The following is a 17,750-nucleotide window of genomic DNA, read 5'->3' on the forward strand; positions in this document are numbered from 1 at the left end:
AAGCGAAATAAAAACAGGCTTCTAGTATTTAAATTCATTGTGCAAACGAATAATTTTATTGGTTAAATATTTGTATGTGATAAATATTATGTTTACGCTGTAAGTTTATATGTAAGCAAGCCATTGCTTTCTACGATTTAGTTGGTTATAAACCACGATTGAATTTTAACTAGAGCTTGTGGTTGAAGGCAGGGCTGCGAGGATTTCTTCGATAAAGCTGTCCGGCTGCTCGATGAGATGCAGAAGACCTAAAATATCAAAATAGGTAATTAAGTAAAGAATTTTAAATGAAATTTTCAATGAAACCCACCTGCCACATCGCAGAACTCTCCAAAGGAAGTGCACGGCAGGAACTCATCGGTCAGGGTCTGCAGGATGCCGTCCGTGGACTTTAGCAAAGCCTCGTCGTTCTTGCGAAGGTAGTCGAACAGGGATATCGGCCAGTCCTCCTCCTTGGGCGTGCTCACCGACTTGAACAGGCTGTTGTAGATCAGGTCCACCAGGGCCCACATCATTAGGAAGGGCTTGTACACACTGTACTCCTTGGCCTGTCGATCCGCCGGCGCCAACAGGGCCTTGCACAGCACCGAGGGCGATATGTGGCGGGCCTGGGCCACCGCCAGCATGCGCTTGAGATGCGCCAGCTTGTGCTTGTTCCACAGCTCCCGGCTGTGCAGCGAGAGCGAGATGGTGGCCATGTACAGCGGTCCATCCACTTCGTAGCCACACTCCAGCCACTTCTCGTTGGGCGCCGCCTGCAAGTAGGTGAGCAGGGTCTTGCTGTCCCTGGCCGCCGATCGCGAGGAGAGCAGCAGGTAGACGGAGTAGAAGAGCAGGTAGGGCACAAAGTGCATGTTCGACTGCGGACCCCCGCCGCCGGCGTCGTCGTGAAAGCTGCGCTCCCAGGCGAACCGCACCAGCAGCAGCTTTAAGTCATGCACACTGCTTGGATACGAGATGTCGCAGCGCTGGGTGCTCTCCTGCATGTAACTGCTGTGCCGCGTCATGCAGGCGGAGAAGGCGGCCTCTCCGACGGCCGGTCCCCAAAGGGGCAGCAGGCCATTGCACCGGGTGTTGGCATTCTGCAGACTAGCCCGCTCCCATTCGTCGCGGCCTCGCGTCAATCGGATGGCCGAGGTGTGACAGTCCACGTGGACCACATTGAAGTGGGTAACGGTGGTGTAGCCAATGGTCTTCCTTGACTTCAGCTCGAACTCCTCCACGTTGCAGCGCTTGGTGAACGTGTATATGCCCAGCACCTTGTCCGGCTGGCAGGCGTAGCCCTCGCGGCAAATGAAGCACGTCAGTCCGGTCTCGTCGCGCAGCTTTTCGATCTTCTGCAGGATGGAGCCCTTGGCCGTCACCTGGCCCTTCTCGTTCGTCCGCATTCCCAGAGCGTCCAGCTGCTTCTCCCGCGTCGCCATGGCCAGTCGTTTCTTCTCGGCCCTGGTGAAGTCGCGCACCTGTTGCACCCTCGCCGCTGTGGCCGAATCCGTGGACAGGGCTTCCAGCAGATTCTCGGCCAGACTGCCCACGTGCTCATCGCTGGACACTTGCTCCAGACGATGAATGATCGGTATGATGTCCTTGCTGATGGCCACCTGGGTGGCCTCGTGATGATTCGAGAGGCCGGTGAGGAAACGCAGTATGTACTTCAGGCTCGGTCGCGAAATGAACTCTTTCAGCTCATCGGAGTCGGTCCGCAGGAGCGTGGGTTTGACGCACGGCGCATGCTCGGTGATGTAGGCTAGCGATCGCTCCACAATGCCCAGGCTCACAATGTAGTCCTTGAGCGTGCCGCCAATGCAGTTGTGCTCGATTTGGTTAGTCAGCACGCAGAAGAGTTCAAGCTTAAACTCCTCTTCGGGTGTGCGCTCGTTGTCGAAGCGTTTAAAGCTCAGAGTGTCCTGTAAAAACAAGTATTAGTTTATCTGCAGTAACTATATATATTAAAAGAAAACAATACCTTGAAGTGCTCGCAGAGTAGGGCCATCTTCACCTCGTTGCCATAGACCAAGGCGGCCAGCACGCGAATGAGATGGCGCAGCACTGAGGGATTGTTCCTGACGTTCGGGCAGTCAGTGCAGGATATTAGGGCGCTCACATACTCCGGTCCACCGAATGTCAGCGAGAACTGCAGGAAGGAGTCCAACGTATCGCTGGCAGCCTTCGAGAGAATCGTCTCCATGATCTCCAGTAGCTGCTCGGTGACCGCCGACTGAATTGAATCGTTCTCCGACTGCAGACACATTTGCAGCACCTTAAGCAACGTGTTGATGGCTCCAATTTCGGGCTGGCAGAGAACCTCTTGGCAGCGTCGCACCTTCACGCAAATGAGGAACAGCTTTAGCAGCACCTGGATCAGCTCTCGGTTACGCGAGATGCGCTGCAGACTGCCAATCCGGTCCAGCATGACGCGCAGTCCGTTGCAATCGGCCAGCACATTGGCCATGCGGTAGAGCTGCTCGGTGTCCACCTGCTCCTGGCTCTTGTTGTTGAGCGTCTCGACAAACTCCTCGGTGGCGTCACCCAGCAGGCCGCGCATCCGATAAACGATCCGCATGGCATCTCGATCTCCTCCCTCGGCCAGCCATACCTTTTTGTACACATCCTTGACGGGCAGATCCAGACTAATGATCTTGTTGTTCACCAGCAGTTCCATGCCGTTGTCATCCTCCAGCAGGGCAATTAGTTCGCAATCCGTGCAGATCTTGTTCTTGACATCCCTCATCAGTGGACCCAATCCCATTTCACTGGAGGGATATGGGTTGCCCAACATGCGGCCCTGCAGGAAGTCCTCCTGCTGCGGATCCTTCTCCAACGTCATGTAGAACTCGCTTTCGTCGTGCTCCTCGGGATGTATGATCGAGTACAGACGCTCGAAGATAAACACCGGCGTTTTGATGTCGTTCATGCGCGTCTTCTCCACGGTGTCGATGAGGATTTCCATGAAGGCACGTGTCTCCTCCTCCGTACCGCTGGTCATGTCCTCCAGCATTTCGAGCAGTTTCTCCTGCGCGTCGTCAATGAGACGCGTGCGCTGCACCACCAGACTCCGTAGCGCCAGATAGCTCTCCAGCACGGGACCCAGCATGCGGGTCTTGTAGGTCCTGCGGATATTCGGACACTCGAGGAGTAGCCACAGCAGCTCCACATATTGCCGCAGAGCGTAGCCCAAGGACAAGTCCGACGAGAGCGAGTGCTCCTCCATGCGATGCACCTTGCTGATTTCAATAGCCAGTAGCTGAGAGATTTGGCCAAGCACTCCCTTGAGCACCAAATACTGCAGCCAGGGCTGTTCGGTGGCCATGCTCTTGTACAGCATCAAGTACTCGGCACTGGCCTCGCCCGCCTCGCCCACATGCTTCAGGAAGGATGTGAGCATGTTCAGGGACTGCTGCCTTCGCTCGTTGGTCCTGCTCAAGCTGCTCAGCAGGGAGCAGGCCAGCTGGCGGCCAAATCGCGAGTTCGCATTGAACAGCAATGGCTGGATCCACTTGGCATTGAACACGAGCGGCTTGATCACTCGCTGCTTGTCCAGCACCCGCTCGCGCCACCGTTTCCCATACTTTTCGCTCAGGAAGGCAGCTCGCACCTCTTTTCTGCTCTTTGGCGGCGCTTCAGATGCAGCCGTTCCGCCTGTTCCCGCTGCTGCTGAGGCGACGGCCTGATCCTTGGCATTCTTTTGCTTGGCTTGACTATTGCTTGGCATCCGACTGCTCCATGCTGCGTACTCGTGATTGCGATCCGAGTTGAGCCAGGCCCTGTAGTCCACCGTGTTTCCCTCGAGCAGCTTCATGCTGCACAAATCCGTGGTGGCCACCTTCTGATTGGGCTTGCTGCTCGGCAGCACCGGACAGATGAGATTCTGCATGATGCGCAGGCAGGGATGCAGCACCGATGTCACCGGACCACGAGGCAACCTACGAAGACAGATATTTTATAAGTAAATATAATATTAAAGGAAATTTGTGATAAATCAAACGTTATTTATATAAAATATAATCACAAATTGAGCATATTGTATCCCTTTATGTACACTATTGTTTTCCAACTCACCTGCAATTGCTGATGAACAGCTCAAAGATGACCTTCAGCTTGTACTCCCAGCAAACATCATCCTGGCTGAGCAGCACTTCCAGCAGCGTCATCTCCTGGTGCACAGCTGCTTCCAAACTGATGAGCGGAATCGAACCCATCAGCGCATTCTTCACCCGCATGGTCACCAGCTGCAGCAGATGCATGCAAGCCTCGGCGTTGTCCTTGGTCAGCACAACCAGTAGATTGCGCACCTCCTCCTGAATCTGGGGAGTGCCCCGGCGGAGGTTGTGCTCGGCCAGTTCACTAACAAGTCCCTGACTGTACAGACCAACGCGACAGTCGTAGTTGTAGGCCATGGCCCGCAGAAGGGTCAGACACTGCTCGGTGGAGGCCAGGGCGCAGCCGTAGCAGCGATTTGTGGTGGGATTCTCGGTGGTCGAGCCCGGATTGACTGGCGGCTGGTCCTGCTGTTGACGATCATAGGCCACCAGTTCGCTGTTAAAGTAAATTAATTTCAAATATATATTTAATAATAATAATAATATTTGAGTAATCTGCAAAAAAAAACATACCTGCGACATGCCTTGACCTTCTGGACAATCTTGCTGAGCTCCTCGAAACTGGTGCGTGACTCCACGCAGTATTTCTGGGCCAGCAGCTGTATGATCTTGTTCACTTGCGAAGTGCTGTGTACGCTGGCCATGTTGTCCTCCACCATGCGATCGCTGCTCCGGTGCTCGGCTACCTTTTGAATGAGCAGCTCGAGCATCTGTTTGTTGGTCAGCAACTGGCGGTAGATTCTATCCGCTCGCTCCAACGAGCTGTGTATGAGCGAAACTGTCTTCACCCGATCCTCGGCTGATTCGATGGGATCGACGGCACAGCAAACGCGGGCATACATGCTGAAATCGAACTTGGCGTATTTGCAGAAGCCACACGAGTGGCACAGGAACGGATCCTTCTCGTCGTAGTTGATGGCCCGACATTTGTGGCATTGGAACACATTCTCGCCGCAATTTCCACAGACTCCTGGGTATGCCGGCACCGCTGCACTGCATCTGGGGCACTGCAGATTCTCACTGGATCCGCTCACCGTTTCAAAGAAGTCAGCAAACTCGATCATCAAATTGCATGCGGTGATTGGCAGGGGAAAATCGATCTTCAGTTCGGTTTGTGCGGATTGCAGGGATACGGAACGAGCCTTGTGCCACAAGGCTGGCCGATTCTTGAGCTCCACCACGGCCTGCACACTGCGGTTGTTGTAGTACACATTAATGGTTCGCACCATCTTCGTTCGCTTCAAGTCGGCAATCCTCACGATCAACTTGGATATAGTATGGCACTGCACCAGTTTGTAAATCATAGTGGTTGTGGTGTACTTGGAGTCCGACTTGACTGATGGCAACTTGATGTTGGCCATCGGCACCTCCGGATTGTTGCACACCAAGCACGGCTCCGATTCCAGGTAGTAGCCATTCACCTGCAGTATGGACTCCAGGGTGGTGTATATGGGAGCATTGGGATGCTTGCAAAGCAGCTCGTTCTGCTGCCGCAGAACATCCACGGCCCGGGTGACAAACTCCGGCAGACGGTCCGTGATGCTCCTGGTACTGAGTGTGAGGTAGCCCAGCAGGTCCACAAACTGTGCCGTCCTCCTGCCATAGGTGGGCACCAGTGGCCACAGGTTCCAGAAAATATTAAGCAGCTTCTCGCGCTGCCGCTCGTTGGCGTGCTCAAAAAGTCCGGTCATGAAGGAGTGCGCCTGCCATCTCAGCTGGCTGATGTTGTTCTCCAGCAGGAAGATCCTCACAAAGCGGATGATTAGGGCGTCGCACGCATACCTGAAGATCTGGTGCACAAATGTGCCACACTGGGCCGGATCAAACTTGGAGTAGTAGGCGTCTGTGTCCTCGCTCTTCTCTCGATCCGTTCGCAGTTTCCCAGATGCAGACGAGGTCGATGGCAGTGGCTGTGCCTGCTTTGATCCATTGGCAGCGGGCAAGTTGCAAACGGCAGCCTGCAGCAATTGGATGATAATGGGCGACACGCCGTCATCCAACTGGTAACAGGCGATTTCCATCAGCATGGCCAGCGCATCTTCATGGACGACGCAGAACTTTTGCCAGTTGCCGGTGCGCATCTGGCTGATCTCTTGGCAGGTGCGCAGATGCTCAGTGAGCTCCACGAGTGCATCGTAAGTGAGCAGGGGAGGATTGGCGTTGTAGGGAGCGCCAGTCTACAAGGAAACAAAATAAAACCATTAATATTGTAGAGGATTTTACAACGAACAAACCCAAACTCACCTTGCTGCTGACAATGTTGCACACTCTTTTGACCACCCGGAAGTGTGCATCCAAGGAGTGACCGTCGCGGTACATGCGGAACTTTTCCTTGCTGCCGCAGATGTACATGAGCAGCTTCCTCACCTGTCGCCGCAGCAGCGTGTTCAGGTTGAGCATCATGTACTCGCACAGCGTGAAGGTCATGGCCTCGCAGAATCCACTGTCGTAGTTGTCCGGATGGGCGCTGCTCAAGCGAAGAATCTGGTAGGGCAATCGCACAATGATCTCCGTAAGCAGGCCATCGTACGACTCGAAGATGTCCGGGTAGTTCTTCAGATAGTTGTGTGGAATCAGTATGGATATGTCGGGTTTGGGGCCATGTTTAATGGGCTTCAAGAGCTGAACTCCGGAACCCGAAGCTCCGCCACTGGGTTGAGCTGATTGCGAAGCTCCCGCTCCGCCTCCAGCTGCATAGGGATCTCCCAGCACATTCTTCCAGTGCACCAGCAGCGTGTTCAATGCCTCCAGGGCGTAAACGAATGCTCCACTCTTGCTGAGCACATTGGCCGTGGTACTGGCCACAAAGGAGCTGTTGTCCTTGAACTGATGCGGTGGCGAAGTGGTTCCCGTCTGCTTTGACTTGGTCTTGCCCATCATCACACCGAAAAGGGAGAGCAGTGCCAGGCGCACCTCGTTGCCAGGACATTTGGTCTCCATCTGCCATAAAACTTATGGTTATTTTGAAGTCTATGGAGGATAATTAAGTAACTTACCTTTGAGGCCGCTCCTCGCTTGCCAATTTCCACGTAGTCCACCAAGGCAGTGAGCAGATCTTGCAGCACTTGCTGATCCCGCTCATTGTTGCCATTTAGATCGGTAGTTAGCATGAGTATCACCTGGATGAGCGGTATGGCCTGCAGACCATTGCACAGATCAAAGGTGCCCAAATGTTGGATAATGCTCTCCAGCACAGCAATCCTATGCAGGAAAATAAAGGTTCAGTAAATCCTAATACTCTAATCAACCAGCAAACTTACCTTAGGTCGTGTAGCTTGCTGAGCTTATCGTCCTCGTTGATTTCGTTATCCTCACTGCTGCTCATGGCACTCAAGCCAGCTCCAGTTGCGGAGCCAACCACGTCGCTGGGACCCGCTTGCTCCTGATCATCCTTGGCGGAACCCTGTCGCGGGGGCGAAGCGTTGGCATGGTCGCCAAAGTTGCTGCTTCTGGCGGACGTTCCGCCAATGCTCTCAACTCCACTGCCGCCACTCTCCGAGCCACCACTGCCAGCCGGTTCTGCGGGTGAAGTGCGCAATGTGGACCCATCGGTGGCCACATTTGAGGCCTCGTCGTCATCGGATCCACCGGCAGAGACACTGGCCGCAGCATTAGCCGCCGCTGCCATGGCTGCAGCTTGCCGGATGCCCTGCAGATTGGCCAGTCCCTGCTGAAGGGACTGCAAGGCGTTGGCCTCGCCACCGTGCTGTTCGAGGCTCAGGGCGATGGCAATGTCCATGATGGCCTCGTCGTCGACATCCTCGGGCAGGCCGAGCAGGCGATTAAAACCGCCGCCCATGAAGGCCTCCAGGTTGAGCATCTGCTGCTGACCCACTCCTCCGACTCCCACCACGCCTCCATCCGCCTCGGGATTGGGCTCGGGCATTCCACCGCCTCCGACGGCCGCATCCACGGCCACGGCAGCGGCCTCCTCGATGATGTCACTGGCAGCCGAGGCGGCCACCGCCTGCAGTGCCTGCATGGCGGATGTCGATGGCGTGGGTGTGGAACAGGCGGGCGGTGTGACTATGGCTACCTTACGGCGCTTCAGGCGCGGACTCAGCAACAGGATCAGCGCCTCCTTGGCGCTGTGGCTGATCACACTGGCGTCATGCTTGAGCAGGTCGATAAAGTACTTGGTCATGCGACCAACCTGGCCGGGATCGGCCAAAGCAAATCCGTACATAATCTCGACCAGACAATGGACTATGGTCTCTGCCTGGCACAAGCCTCGCTTCACAATGTTCATGGGCTCGTCCAGGGCCGGGGTGACCTTGTGCAGCTCCAAGACAAATCCCATGAGGGTGGGCACAATATCGTAGTTGTTCTCCGCGCAAATCTTGGCCAGCGATTGTGGGCGCGCGTTGGCAATGCCACGGACAAGCAGAATAAGACGGTAGAAGGCCTCCGGATCGATCTCCTGCAGGGATTCCAGTTTTTCGAGCTTTGGCTGCAAGGCCTGCAGTTCTGTATGCACGAACTGAAGCAGCACTCCATCCTTGTAGTTGTGATACGCTGCTCGGCTGCCGTAGAGCGTGGCCAGCACATAGCGGGCCTGCGTCTGGACAGGATTGGGGGTGGGCAGCAGCAGGAGGGCACTCGCTGTCTTCACCGCCTTTTGACGGATATTTGCCGGCACTCCGGAGCCCAGCAAATGCAGGGCACAGTCCATCACTTCCAGAAGGTGATTTACCATACGATCCAGCTGGGTAATACAGTTGAAACCCTCTCCAAAGTTGGCGCTACTTGCCTGGGAGGAGGACACGGGCGGAACACTGGTGCCCGGTGCTGTGACGTCCTCGCTCTCGTCGGGCCAGCCCACCAGCTCCTTGGACTTGCCATAGACCTCGATGCAGTCCAGTAGAGTCACATGTTCGGGGTCCTGGGATTTAGCGAACACCACCTTCAGCAGCTTGTCCGACTGTAAGATCTCGTCCCGGGTCAGGGGGATGTCGAACCAGCGGGCCCTCCTCACCGGCGTGGGAACTGTGCGTCCCAGGATGGACACCGACTGCGGAGCACGCTGCACATCCTGGGTTCCAATCAGCACACGAATTCCCACGATGACCACATTGGGATCGTTGTTGATCACCTCCAGGGTGAAGCCATTGGCCCGGGTGCTGGCCACAAACATGCCCGTGGAGAAGAGGCGCGTCTTGAGCTTCTGTTTGCTGTAGATCTGGAGGAGATCGTTGCCTCCGAACTCCACATCGGCCAGCATGTTGCAGTGCTCGAAGAAGTCAATGGGGAAAACTGGTTGCCCTCCGGCCGTGAGTTGTTTCTGCTGTTGACTTGCCTTTCGGTTGCTCAACTTTCCATTTGTCGCACTCGACTTGGACTTCGGAGTGGCACTCACTCCTCCCTTCGCCATCAGCGTGGACGAGTACAGCTGATTGCCAAAGGGCTGAACTTGTGGCGAGAGCCAGAAGCTGGTGTGTTCCGGCTGAGCCGAGAAGATCCTCAAGCTTCCGTCCTCGCAAAGCAGCAGCAACGTGGTCTTCTCCACTCCGGCCACCGCATGACGAATGCCCACCACATCCATGATGCGCGACTTGGCCGACTGCGCCTTGATCTCTTGCAGGTAGATCCGTTCGGGGGTGATCATCAATATAATCGGGTTGTTCGATGTCTGCATGCTGGCGTACACCAGTCCGGGATGACCCGTCACCTCGGTCCACTGGACCAGAGGCTGGAGTGGACCCTTCGAGGCCGATTTGCTGGCCGAATTGGTGTCCAGGTGGTATATTCCCCGCACGCCATTATTCACATTGGTGAGCGGCGAAACGAAGCTCCTTCCGGAGGAGTAGCTGTAGAAGAGCAGCTGCAATGTGTGGGAATAATAGATGGACACTCCGCCGCCGCCCACTTGACCGCTGATATCCTTTATGTGCTGGTGACTCAGCTCCAGGGTGTTGGTCACATAGAAATCTCCATGAATGGCCAGACTTTGTTGATCCAACTGCTGGGTATAAATGTATCCACTGCTGGCAAAACTGAGCATGTAGTAGTTGCCATCCTGGTACATAAACGTACAATCTCTAATCTTGCCCACGGCCACCAGGTAATAGTACTTCGGACTATAGGTATCCACGGCCAGATCGTAGATCTTCACATAATCCGAGGTGACAATGGCCAGGAGAGTCTGTGAGCCGGGCAACCACACCGCCTTCTTGATGTAGTTGCCGTTCTCCAGTTGCGGACTCACCACAATGTGTTCGTTGGTGCTGCCACTGCTTGAGAAAGTGAGCACATGGCACTCCTTCAAGCCACAAACTGCCAGGCAGTCCTCATTGCAGGGATTTGCAGCCAGGGAGAGAACCGTGCAGGCAATGGGTGCGGAGCTCAGTTGGGTCAGCGTCAACTTCCTCTTGGAGGCATCTGCCTGCTTGAGCAGCGCCGAGAGCTGCAGGATGGTAACCTTTCCCTTCTCATGCGACACAGCCAACTGCTGGCGACGTCCGTGTGGCGAGGACAGACAACAGAACGCAACGCGGCGCACCACACCCGATGATATCAAGTGCTTTATAGTCTGACCCTGATCGCCGGAGTAGTTCATCCGCACGTTTTCAAAGGCACCCTCTTGGGAGCCCAAGGTGGCGAACATAAGCTGATCGGTTACCTGGAAGCTCTGCTCAAGCTGATGGAGTCGCTCCAAGGCTGCCGTGGCCCTCTTGTGGCATCCCACAATGGAGTAAAGGGTACAGTTTTCCCTTATCGACGGCAGCAGGACATCGAAGTACTCCAGAATGCATCTGACAACGAGCAACCACTGATCCTGGTGCTGCAGGGTCTCTCGGTACGGTTCCAATAGCTTGCTCAGCACCACGATCCGTTCGCTGGTCAGGGAATCCTTTCGTGCTGCCACTGGCTGGCTAACTGGTGGGCTGCTCCGCTTCTTGCCAGCCAGCAGGCTCATGTGCGAGGGTAGGTAGCTACTCACTCCGGCCGAGTCCCTGACCTCACTGCTGCCAAGGCGTCGGCTCAATGCCTGACAGGATCCATCCTCCTTGGCGCCGCAGTCGCAGAAGAAATTGCCATACTTGGCATAGCTCACATCATGTCCCTTATGGCAAACCCTGGCGCACACGGAGCACACGCCAACGGTGTTGATCATGTTGCAGGTGTGACAGTGGTACCAGTGCTGGTTCATGAACTCCTTCTGCGTTTGCGAGAAGGTGCACAGCTTGTTGTTCAGCGTATCCTCGTCGGAGTCGTCCAGCAGCGAGTCTTGCTCGCCCTCCTCGGCCAGCTCGTCGTACAGATCATCAATGTCGGTCTGCAGCTCATCATCCCACGGCGGAACATGCTGTCGACTGCCTCGATAGCCGATGCTTTGCAGTAGTTCGCTCAGATAGCGCAGCTGGGCGCTTACATTCTCCGCGTGCTTCAGATGCTTGTCCGGCAATTGCAGCTTGGCCAGCTCCAGCCAAAGGAGTGTGGTATTGAACAGGGCCACATGACCACGGGCGGGACTGGCATCGGCCAGGGTGATCATTATCTGGAGAACATCCGCAAAGTCGCACCCATCTTGGGGTGGAGAGATCAATGTCTGGCCCAGCTGCAGCAAGGCCTGGAACAGTGGTGGCGCTATTTGCGCCGCCTTGCTTTGATCTTTCACCAAGGACTTGACAAAGCTCAAGAGGAGCGCTCCATTGCGCTCGCTCTCGCTGTGGTCGCAAGCCTGTGAGGACTCCTCCGAGGGATTCGGTTGGGCCGCTTGCCACAAGCTCAGAATCTGCGAGGTATTGGCTGCAGCTCCTCCTGCTGCGGCGCCACTTTCTCCGCCGCTCGCCGCAGTTCCACTGTCGTAGTCAATGTCCATGGCATCCAGCTGGTCGGAGATGCTTGGCATCGCTGAAACGGTGGCCATGTTCGTGGGAGTCTGGGCATTGCTGCTGGAGCTGCTCGATGGCTGCAGGATGCTGGTGAGCATCCGGCAAGTAGTGTCCAAGGCCTCGGAAGTACTCACTTCCGTGCTCACATTCGGTCCGTAGATAATATGGGCCAGCCATAGCTTTAAACGAGCCACATCAACTGTGGCCAGCTCTGCGAAGCACTCGACCAGGTCCTCATGCGGAAACTGGGAGTCGGCTTTCAAGGATTGCTGGAACAGGCGCTCCACAAACTGCAACATCTTGCGGGCATAGCTTACGGGAAGACTGGTGCCGGTGAAAGAGAGCAACAGTGTGGTGAGGCTACCCGAATGCTGATCCTTGAAAAACTGACGCATGGCTTGCACCGCCACTGGCTTCTCCAGCATCTTGATCATGGTCTTGAGCACTGCAAACAGCATGGACTCGTTAAACATGGCACGATCCTGATCTAGAGGTGCCGCACCGGTCGCTGCAGCCGTTGGCTGCCGGAGATCGGCTGCAAAATCTTTGAGCATGCGGTAGCAATATCCAATCATGTGCTCATAGAGTAGCAGCTTCTGGGCTTCCAGGGTCAAACCGCTGAGGATCTCTCGCAGGCATTGTTCGCTTTGTCCCTGCAGGTAATCAGTTCGCATGTCCAGCATGGAGGCAATCAGCAAAAGCTTGAGCTGAGACTCGATCTCAGTGTTGCCGGAGCAATGTGGCAGCAAAAGCTCGAACAAATGAAGTATCGACTTCAAACAGTGCTTCAGTGTGTGCAGAGTGGAGTAACTGGATCCTCGGGTCAACTCCGTAATGTGAGCATCTATCACGTTCAAGGTGTAGGGCTCCACTGGATGCTGTTTGCCATCGAAGGCGGAATCATTGACCATCAGGCATTTTGGCCACTCGTTCGCTATCAGCTGTTTGTCCTCATTGGGCAGGAGTTTCAGAAATGCGGCATGTAGTTCCAACATAATTGCCGGTTTATCGCTTACAATGGGCACAATCAGATTCAGTGCTTGCTCCGGTGTCGAGCTGGACAACTGCTTCAGCATCTGGCCACGCACAATTACCGAGAGCAGGCGGTAAGAACTCATTAGCTTAAGCATCAGCTCGTTGACCAGTTGGTTATGCTTCTGCAGGTCACTGGGCAGCTTATCCTCCTCTTCTGGATACGATATAAGGTCTCCGATTGACTCGTTCGACGAGTACAGTTTCGCCACGTTGGACAGGGAAGGTAAATTACCCGATGAAAAGGACTGTTCGCTGGAAGAGTCTTCGGTTTCTTTGCGCGGCCACTTGTATCCCTCCTTGTTTGCCCAGGCCACCGCCTGCATGTGGGCCACCAGAGAGTCAAAAAGAATGAGATCGGAGAGCCGGGGAGTTCCTGCAAAAGGCGGTAAAAAATTATTGTATTTGTATTAAACAAAAATAATAAAGTTATATCTTACCATTGCCGTTCATCTGACTGTTGAACGCTTCCACGCCAAGAATTGTTTGCTTGAGACTATATTTCATATCGGCAGCTATGTCACCGACCTGATTCCACAGTGTTTCGGCGTACTGGGTATACATTCCCTGTTTGATCAGACTGTTGACCATTAGGTAGTGCGAACTGGCCAGCGGACAGCGAATACTCCAGATCAGGCAGTGCAGGTTGGGTGACCGCTCGACCTTTAGAGATTCCACATGAGAGGTTGAGGGCGGCAGACCCAAGACCAGCTTCCAGGCGATGCTGAAGCAGTACTGCATGGCACACAGATTGTGCATGCTCGCTTCCTTTTCCTTGTCCTTGGCATACATGGACATGTCGGCGATAGCGAGTATGTCAGTGAGGGCATCCACCAGCAGAGGATACTTAAGCTTGTCCGGCGTGCAGAGGATAAAGTTCCAGGCTAAGCCATCCAACTTGAACTCTTGGGCCCAATAGGGTTTCTCGGGATCTCCCATTACCAGAGAATAGAAAGTTGGGCGAATCGCTGTAATAGGTTCAAGATTTTATATAATAGAACTTCCTTTTAACTTTATTTAACACTTACCAGATCCATATTCGCTGGCCGACTTGCGAAACTTTTCCTCGATGTCCTGTCGACAATAGGAGTTCAGTTTGGTACGGCTGTTGAGCAGATCCGTGATCTTCTGGGTTTCCGGCATGCTGCTCACGCTGAACAGATTCCAGCGTACCTGATCCAGCAATTCCGGGGGAGCATTGTACAAGTGCTTCATAAGATACTCCAAGAATAAAAGCAAGCGCGACAACAGCATCATTTGGCTGTTCCTGACGGGTCGGTCCCCGCTGATTCCTCGACAAACTTCGGCACAACGGATAACTCCACCGGCCGTAAGCAGCAGGATAGACTTCTTTTGCATCAGATTGAGCGAGTGGAACAGGAAAAGCAGCAGTTGGGCGTGCTCAATGTTGAGGTCTTCGTAGTCGGAATCACTGGCCGCGGACCAAGAGCAGACTCCCTCAACCAAAGTGTTGATGAGACGATGCCACACGGATAGACAGGCTGCCTCCTTCTCTTGGGTGGGCTTCAACAACAGGATTTGCACGAGTACGGACAAGGTACTCGGATAGACCTGCAGGGGCCAGGTGTTGGTATCGGTGGACCAGGGCGATATGGACAAGTGCTGCAGTAGATTGGACTGCAATTGCTCCGAGAGCAGCGAAGTGGAGATTAAATTGTGGATATAGCGTCCGGCAGCGCCCGAAAAACGAATCATCGAGGTTTGCCACTTTGTAGAAGCCCCTGCGGAGGATCCTGCTCCTGCATTAGCTGCTGGGGCGTTTCCGGACACCTGCTCGCTCTCATTTCGCATGACATCTCGGTCGAAATCCTTGATTATGTTGGCCATTAACAGCATTTGCTGATCACTGACTCCCGCCTTTACATAGCGCTGCATGTAAGCGTGACGATTGGCCAGAAATTGGTCCAGGAAACAAAAGATGTCGGCCGCCAAATCCAGATATTCATGTGGCTCATCCAACTTTGGAACAAGAGCGCTCTTTTGTTCGCCACGCTCTTGCGTGGATGTATTGGCATTGTCGTCATGGGTTTCTGGGGAAAGCGTTTCCTTGAACCAATGCCCCAGGTAACTCTCACTGTCATCCTCCTCCGAGTTGTCAGAGCAGGAGAGAGAATCGTTAAAGTAGGTAGTAGAATCCGAGTAGCTAATGGGTTCACATTCCGTGCGATCCTTGGCCGAGGCTCGCCTCAAGGTGCAGGCCTTGCGATAAGCCACCGTGGCCAAGAAGGTGAATAGCTGATGCAGCGTGGCCGTGTTGAGCACCCGCACAATCCTCTCCAGCGAACTGTAGTTCTGCAAGATGTCGAACTGCGCCGGCTCCGGCAGCTCGGCGGTTTCGGGGCTCTGTCCACAGGCGGACTCAATCTTCAGATCCTCAATTAACTCTGAGAGCAGTTTGATGCTGTGGTTGGCAATAGCTGCATTAAGCTCACCGAATCCTTGTTGGACTTTGAATAGGTTGACCCTGGCTATGGGTGTGGTGGGAGCGGTACCCGCCTCACTGCCAGTCTTGGCCGCTTTGTTTGCCGATTTGGATGCAGTCTCCGAGCTGGTTCCACCGCTTCCAGAGGCACCCATCGCTCCTTGAATTCCGCTTATCAGCAGCCAGCTGCCATAGCACAGATGGTTCTGGTACACATGAATCCTGGCCGACGCCTTGAACATATCGCCAATGTACGAGTAGATCTCTAGAGCTTTGTTCACTATGCTGCAGGCTTGCTCCTCGAAGTCGTCGTGGTCCTTGTTGGTTTGTCCAGCACTTGAGCCTCCGCCACCACTGCCCTGACTAGTGGACGCAGTCTGCTGCTTCTGGGAGCTGCCGGCCTGGCTCATTCCAAGCACACTGGTGGCTATCGAAGTCAGCACAGCATTGTAAAGCGCAGCAATGCCGCACATCGAAAGCCGCTCAATCCGACTGGGAGTCAGTGGCTGCAGCACAATCAAAGCATGGGCCTGACTCAAAATGGTGAGATCAGTGAGCATGTGATTCATGCTTGATTTTACGGTGGTAGCCTCCACTTGGGTGAGAGGCAAATACAGCGGTTTGCCCCCATTGATGGTCTCCATATATTTGGAGCGGTAGCGATTTAGTATGGGCAGGCCAACACACACGTCCAGCAGGGTATCAACTCCATTTTGCTCCTGGAAGTACTCCACATTGGCCGCAAGAAGTTGGTCCTGCAAGGGTAAAAATTCAATTAAGTATTTCTTATGTAATATAGATGATCAGTCTTGGTAAAAGGAAAACCGAGGAAAGGTGTTGCATGTCTAGTCTGTTTACTTGTGTTTTGATAAACAATTTTTAAGTCTCACTTGGTGAGGCATTAAATTGAATATCATAGTGTAAGGAGCATACACATTTGTTATGAAAGGAATAAAGCTTACAGTGCAGTCGGTGACCTCCTCGCTGAGTGGAACCCACGTCATCTTGCCCGGCTCCAGAGGTGCAATCAGTTGCTGCAATATGACCGATGAGAGGTCCGACCGGGATCGCTTAATCTCTGACTTGGGCGACTCCTTGTCGTTGCTGGCACCGCTGCCGGACGAGCTGCTGCTGGGTAGAATGCTTTTGTTGGTGGACTCGGGATGCTTGCAGCTCTTCAGGACATTGGCCACTGCATTGTAGTCGAAAATGGAAGCCGCCGAAGTGGTGGAGGCGTTCTCCCGGCCCTCGCAAAGCATTTTGAGGGCGCCCAGGAGCCATTTGGTCTCGTAAACGGACACCCGGGGCAGCCTGTAGATGATGAACCTGATGAGCACCGCTGTAGCATCGTGTAGCTGACAAATCTGCGTCTGGCAAACTGCAAAATACAAAGATTATTTATATATATACATATATATATATAGCAAACGAACGCGAGTGAATCACGCATTTCTTGGCCAAACATTGTGTTTTCTTTGGCGAAAAATCATTAGGGGTGCACTTACTCGTCTTGATTTGCATAAGTTTGTCAGCCGCCAGGGCCGCAAAGGCCGTGTAAAACTGTGTGAAATTACTTTCCTCTTCGAAAAAATCATGTTCGCTAGAAAAAATAATAAAATCATTGCGTTAGTTCTCGAAATTATAGAATTTTCAAAGCTTTTGGCTGTTTCGTCACTTTGGGGCGGCCATATTTAATTTTGCAAGTCACTTTTTGCACTTGCAGTCCCCAAAATATTTTTCACTGCGCCATTTGGGGGTAGGGAAAAAATTGAAATCAACTTTACTTACCATCGCGTGATTGCTTTAAGCAAAATAACTACTTCATTTTTGTTTAAGGCTCCTGTACGGTTGAGTAGCAGAGCTTTTACCACGGAATTCCAATCCGTTCCGCCGCTGTGGGCCGACATTATTGTTTAAATTGTCGTCAAATTGCCTGAAAGTACTCGGCCTACTGTCAGCAGTGTGACCAGATCGGATTAGCGGATAAGTACCTTGCGCCCAGGGCTGGCAAGCATACTTTTTGCTTAAAGAAAACTGTAAAAAAACTCCTTATTATTCAATAACTTTGTTGTCAATAATTATTTGTCTTGTGTTTTAGTTTTTACAGATTAAACCATGAAAGCTATGAAAACTAGATTTGAATTTTAAAGGCTATTGATGAAAGTAACAAACATCATCAATAAAAAGTTAATTCACCAAAATGTGACCTAAAATAGATACAATATGGCTATTTACTAAACGGTTTGTTAAAATTGTCCCATAAATATTAAACTGGTTAAAATTTTTAGCAGTTCAGCAACCCAGAAACTTCTAAAAATAATGTTAAATTGCTGAAAGGCC

General features: G+C 53.3%; 1 protein-coding gene across 1 annotated transcript; it reads right to left on the reverse strand.

Moving 5' to 3' along the window:
- Nucleotides 1-33: 33 nt before the first annotated feature.
- On the reverse strand, nucleotides 34-17,375 carry LOC108138761 (protein purity of essence). The gene is made up of 13 exons (XM_017261169.2): nucleotides 17,199-17,375; nucleotides 16,916-17,010; nucleotides 16,373-16,788; nucleotides 13,996-16,165; nucleotides 13,408-13,935; nucleotides 7,361-13,343; nucleotides 7,097-7,301; nucleotides 6,345-7,040; nucleotides 4,614-6,277; nucleotides 4,060-4,536; nucleotides 1,967-3,923; nucleotides 311-1,907; nucleotides 34-248 (listed from the first exon to the last, which is right to left on the reverse strand). Exons 1-13 carry the CDS (start codon nucleotides 17,315-17,317, stop codon nucleotides 166-168), a joined length of 15,990 nt encoding a protein of 5,329 aa, XP_017116658.1. The 5' UTR covers nucleotides 17,318-17,375; the 3' UTR covers nucleotides 34-165.
- Between the last annotated feature and the right edge of the window lie 375 nt (nucleotides 17,376-17,750).

This window comes from Drosophila elegans, unplaced genomic scaffold, assembly GCF_018152505.1.
Source record: "Drosophila elegans isolate 14027-0461.03 unplaced genomic scaffold, ASM1815250v1 contig_814, whole genome shotgun sequence".
Lineage (NCBI taxonomy): Eukaryota > Metazoa > Arthropoda > Insecta > Diptera > Drosophilidae > Drosophila > Drosophila elegans.

Coding starts and splice junctions, on each gene's coding strand:
- LOC108138761 (XM_017261169.2), bottom strand. CDS start 17,317: ATGTCGGCCCACAGCGGCGGAACGGATTGGAATTCCGTGGTAAAAGCT. Junction 16,166..16,372: donor AGGAGGTCACCGACTGCACT/GTAAGCTTTATT, acceptor TTACCCTTGCAG/GACCAACTTCTTGCGGCCAA. Junction 13,344..13,407: donor CAGTCAGATGAACGGCAATG/GTAAGATATAAC, acceptor CGCCTTTTGCAG/GAACTCCCCGGCTCTCCGAT.